Here is a 4751-nt window from a genome sequence, read left to right as displayed (position 1 = left end):
CTCTGTCACCACACTTGTGTTGGTTCTGACCTGACACTGACTTGTGGCAAGGTGCAACCCTAGCCAACTTTTGAATCTTTCGAACTGTTGCGAAATCTTGGAACGTTTTAGTGCGCTCCGCTGTGGCCGTTGATCGTTGTTGTGCAGCCCGTTGGGATGAATTTTACGCCAGTTTCAAAACTTGTAATTTTCTTGACATGTTACACCGCTAACTAACGAGAGATGAAATACCGCTTACAGAGCCGAGTTAGGCCGTGTGGCTTGGCGGTACGCACGGGGGTCTGTCGAACCTCTTCTCATGATAACCATTATCCGCTCGCTGCGTGAGAGTCTGATATCTACTATGTATAGACCGGCACGTTCAGAGAAATGGACATGAGACCAAGGGGGTGCACCGCTAGAGTCAAGCGCTGCCTCGCTAAAATATTATGATATTCCGGCCTGTTCAAGCCACTGGTCTACTAGTCCTACTGTCTAGGATCTCGCATTGAGATTGCTTTTTAAACATCGCAACCCTGTGCACGCCCCCAAGTCACTTTTCCATATGCGGCATGGCATACGATCCATCGATCTTCTCTGCTGGGATCTATTCGAACGTATCTGCCTGCCCCACCTGGAAGCAAAATCGACGTCAAGGGCATTATTTCTCTTCTCAAGGATCCCTGCCTCCCCTAATCCTGTTGTCCCCTACCAGGCGCCCACACTGAATAAGGCCACTAGCTGGATTGACAACAGCGACCCATCAAGCTAGCCCGATTTTATCAGGTTCTCCGTCAGAGCGGCAACTTCCACCTGTTTATTGCGGGTTGAGACAAAACGAAAAGGAGCTGCATACATATGGACATCCCAAGAAAATATTACGCCCATAATTATTTTGCTTGTGGCTCGCTCACGGTGAGCTGGCAGCGGGTTGTCGTGCTGCAACCTTGAAACGTAGTTAAACCATTCAGGCATTCCGTTGCCAACGAGGACCCTTGATGGGCCGTCTTAGAACTCTCAACACGCGGAAATTGGAACAAATCGTTCGGTTGCCATTAGGAGCATCCATCTGATCAATGTTCAGTCCTGTCTTCAAAACCTGGGGAGAGGTAACTATGATCATCCGTATCTTGGACACTGATCATCGAATTTACCCCGTCTGATATCAAAGAGCCTATTACTACTATAATTATCGGTTATTATCATTAACTTAGTTCCTTCATTTATTCTTATTCTAGCCGTTGTACTCCGTACCCGCTGGAGGATCTTGTTTTGAAATATCGATTGCTGGAAATACGCCGAAACCCTACGCCACGCGATACAATACATACATCACTGGTAAAATACAATCATCCCTCCAGGACCGGGGGATGCGTTTTATTACGGGGTACGTGTACCTTTAAAGATTCAGTCTCAGCCCGTCTGGGCAGACGTACGGTACGTACCATACTGGACCTGCCATCTGCATCTCTGGCTCACGCAGACGTCGTAGCTCGAAGCTGTTCATCTTCTTTTAGTCCACTGTCCACCCCGTTTTATGCTCGCTCTCTCCCACCACTCTTTTGCATTCATCTTCTTGTCCGGCAGGTCGATTTTGCATGCTTCTGTCCTCGAAAGTGCGTTGCCCTACTCGGTTATCGGTCGAGAGCTTCCATATTTGGTTCATTGCCCCCCAGTTCACCAACGACCCATATTCTGCTGTTTCCCCGGCGGCAACCTTGGTTCTATATGGCAGTTCTTCCAGAGACGAAACCCCGGTAGATGTTGGTTTGGTAGCTTCAGGCCTGGTTTCCTGGGTAAAAACAGGAGGTGATTTATTTATTACTACTTGTTAAACCAGACAAAGCAGGATTTGTTGCACCAACTGATCTGATCTGATCATTTCCGCCCCGCCGCTCCAGATTGGGTTGCTCTCCTGTCAATTTTTCTTCACATAAATCTTAAGCCGCAGGCTCTCTCATTGTCCATATAAACGAACAAACCCAAATTGCCTTTTGACACTGCCTCCGGCCCCACAGCCGCCCCAGTTATTATTATAGTACATTCCCGTCCCTTCATTCTGTTTCGGTCCCGAATCTTCTACACTGAACGAGGAGAAAAGATCCGCAAGGAACAGCTTCTACTTTTTTTGCTTGGAGATAACCTAATGCTCTTTTCGATACGATATATTTGTCTGTTAGTCTAGAGAACTTGGCGTCGTGTGACGTTGGAGCACCTGAGCAGCTCTTCCCGCTCGGTTGAGATCATTGTGCAAGCAGAGAAATTGGTCGTCAACGGTTAGCGGCAGCAACTCCGTATGGTGCCCGGAGATTAAAGTGAAGGCAGCAAACGTTTTTGGGACTTGCTTTGGGTGGGGGGGTGATTGAGCGTACTTGGTCGGTTATGTCGGTTTGATTTCGCTCAGGAGCTCGACGAAGTCACAAATATATCCCGGGCAATATGGTCACAGTGGATACGGGTAGGTATCTGCCCGTCTATGGAGTTTCAGGGTCGACAACCGCACCATTCCAATCACCGAGAGGAGAAGAGGACGGTATCAAGGAGCTTCGCGGCGGCTTACATCATGGCGATGCACATAGAGATTCCTTACCGTCAATAGGACAGTTGGATTTAGAAACCGCCAGCAAGGACCGTCAACACAACAGTGCACAATTCCCATCCGCAACGGCAGGATTGTCTGTTTCCAGTTTGACAATGGCCAATCATCCAGGCCATGCCCCTTTTGGCTATATGACATCTGCAACACCTAGATCGACTCTAGGCGGATCCGCAGAGGCCTCTCCTGGAGACATCAGGTATCCCGGAGACGAAAATAAGGAACAGAAAACCTCCAGCGAGCCTCAGCACACCGTTCAACGACAGTCCCTCCCTTCTATACACGAGGCATTAGGCAGCCACACTCTGCCCTATCCTCCTCACCCACCTTCATCTTCATCTAACTCAGGACACCCGCCTGTATCGATTTCTATCCCGCCGACTGCTGTTGCTCGTGTGGGTGCAGATGTGCCTTCTGGTCCTCCCAATCCGTTTTCAATCTCATCACTATTTTCAAGGGATAACCCATTCAATGCACATTCGAGTGCCCCTGGCATACCTCCCCGTCCCGAAGGACAGCGAGCCAGCTTTGCTTCAACCCACTCGCAGGAATCTCACAATCGATCAGTCCCATCCTTAAGCTCTGGGAAATCACCAACCCAAAGTTGTAAAACAGGGACATCCTCGCTTACAAACTCGCAATCTTCCACTTACGAATTCAGCGCATCACCTTCTGCGGCGCTGATGTCTTCGCACCCTTCGTATGCACCATACCCACAACAAGCACCGTATAGCGGCCCAGGTCATAACACTCCACCTTCGATGCAGTACCCTCCTGGGACCTTATGAAACACGCCCAGGCTTGGTTCACCCTTGGAACCAAAACGGTATCGATAAGGCCCGCATGGATCAACAAGGGGGCATCAGGGCAAGTAATGGCACCGCCGCCCCTCACAGCGAAACTGTTAAACGACAGCTTGATGTATATGATGTGGAATCGTCTTATCATGAGGTGGGTCTCTTTTCTATACTTAGGCATAATACTCTTGGTTAACACTTGAGCAGATTGTTGAAGCTGGCAGCAGAGTAGTTGAGTTTGCTAGACATTTTGGTGCCAAAGCCCACCAAAGTAATCGGTCTGGGCCTGTTGTAGGGTTGATACCACAATTATCGGAGATCGATGATATTGCACAGACGATTCGCCGAACATCTGACGCCTTGGCTAGGATTCGAGGGCTGGCTGTTGAGCAGGCGTTAGCGGATCAGCAGGTGGAGCAACGAGCTCAGCGACAAGCTTACAAAGCTAACGGCGCGCGTAATGAGGAACAAGCAGCTCCGTATCGGGAAGATTACAAAAGTGGTGGTGGATTTGCAGGCGGTGATACTAAGAAGCGCCGAGGGGTATGTATCCCTTTTTTTTTATCTCGTCTCTCTTGAACACCGCATATCGTTTACCTATTCAACGTACAACGTTAATTCTCCCTACCCACCCTGGGCAGAACTAACGACATCTACAGAAGGCGGCCCCACCTGGCCGATGCCATAGCTGTAATCGAGCAGAAACTCCTGAGTGGAGACGAGGACCGGATGGCGCTCGAACTCTCTGCAACGCCTGTGGCCTTCATTACGCAAAACTAACTCGGAAAGCTGGCAATAATAAACATTCCTCGCTGGGACCAAATATCAGACCTAAAAACAGTGCTGAATCTCGGTCCCCAACGCGTTCTTAACTGCCGATATACCGTTACGTTCGCCTTCCTAATGTGTACTGTTAGTACCCAATGGAGTTAGGTATTGGGATTTCATCGTTTTCGTTCTCAAAAAAGTTGTGATATATCCAACTGGGTAGAACAGATTGGCGTTCTTTTTTTTTTTTTTTTTTTTTTTTCTTTTTCCTTTTTTTTCCCCCTTCGCTGCTATCTCCTCGTTCTATTTTCTGGCTATATCCGCTTCTATTTTCTATTTGGTCGACGCCAAATTGTTGTTCCTCTTGTTCCCTTTATTTTTCTTCACAAACTTTCTATTCTTTCTTTGTTTATAATATCCTTGGGTCGGTTTATTGCCTGGTCGCGAGAACGCCTGCTTCCTTTGATTTTTTTTTTTTTTTTTTTTTTTTTTTTTTTTTTTGTTTGTTTTAAACTTTTCGGGGGTTCCGGATATTCCTGTCGAAGGGGCAATGGGGGTGGGTTCAACAACGTTGCTTTTCTGCTCTTGCAGGTCACCGTTTCATCGGATAG

At 48.2% G+C, this 4751-nt stretch overlaps 2 protein-coding genes across 2 annotated transcripts; one reads left to right on the top strand and one right to left on the bottom strand.

Annotated features, from left to right (window-relative positions):
- Window positions 1-1098: 1098 nt before the first annotated feature.
- On the bottom strand, window positions 1099-2023 carry HCAG_01125 (predicted protein; the record flags this gene model as incomplete). Its single annotated transcript, XM_001544029.1, has 5 exons — window positions 1099-1162; window positions 1311-1376; window positions 1425-1478; window positions 1509-1771; window positions 1958-2023. 5 exons carry the CDS (start codon window positions 2021-2023, stop codon window positions 1099-1101), a joined length of 513 nt encoding a protein of 170 aa, XP_001544079.1.
- A 395-nt stretch (window positions 2024-2418) lies between these two features.
- On the top strand, window positions 2419-4244 carry HCAG_01124 (predicted protein; the record flags this gene model as incomplete). Its single annotated transcript, XM_001544028.1, has 4 exons — window positions 2419-3275; window positions 3343-3526; window positions 3580-3915; window positions 4032-4244. The coding sequence occupies 4 exons, from the start codon at window positions 2419-2421 to the stop codon at window positions 4242-4244; spliced, it is 1590 nt and encodes a 529-aa protein (XP_001544078.1).
- Between the last annotated feature and the right edge of the window lie 507 nt (window positions 4245-4751).

This window comes from Histoplasma capsulatum, genomic scaffold (genome assembly GCF_000149585.1).
Source record: "Histoplasma capsulatum NAm1 scaffold_1 genomic scaffold, whole genome shotgun sequence".
NCBI lineage: Eukaryota > Fungi > Ascomycota > Eurotiomycetes > Onygenales > Ajellomycetaceae > Histoplasma > Histoplasma mississippiense.
The sequence above is the reverse complement of the archived record's forward strand: the minus strand, read 5'-3'. Positions and strand labels throughout refer to the sequence as shown.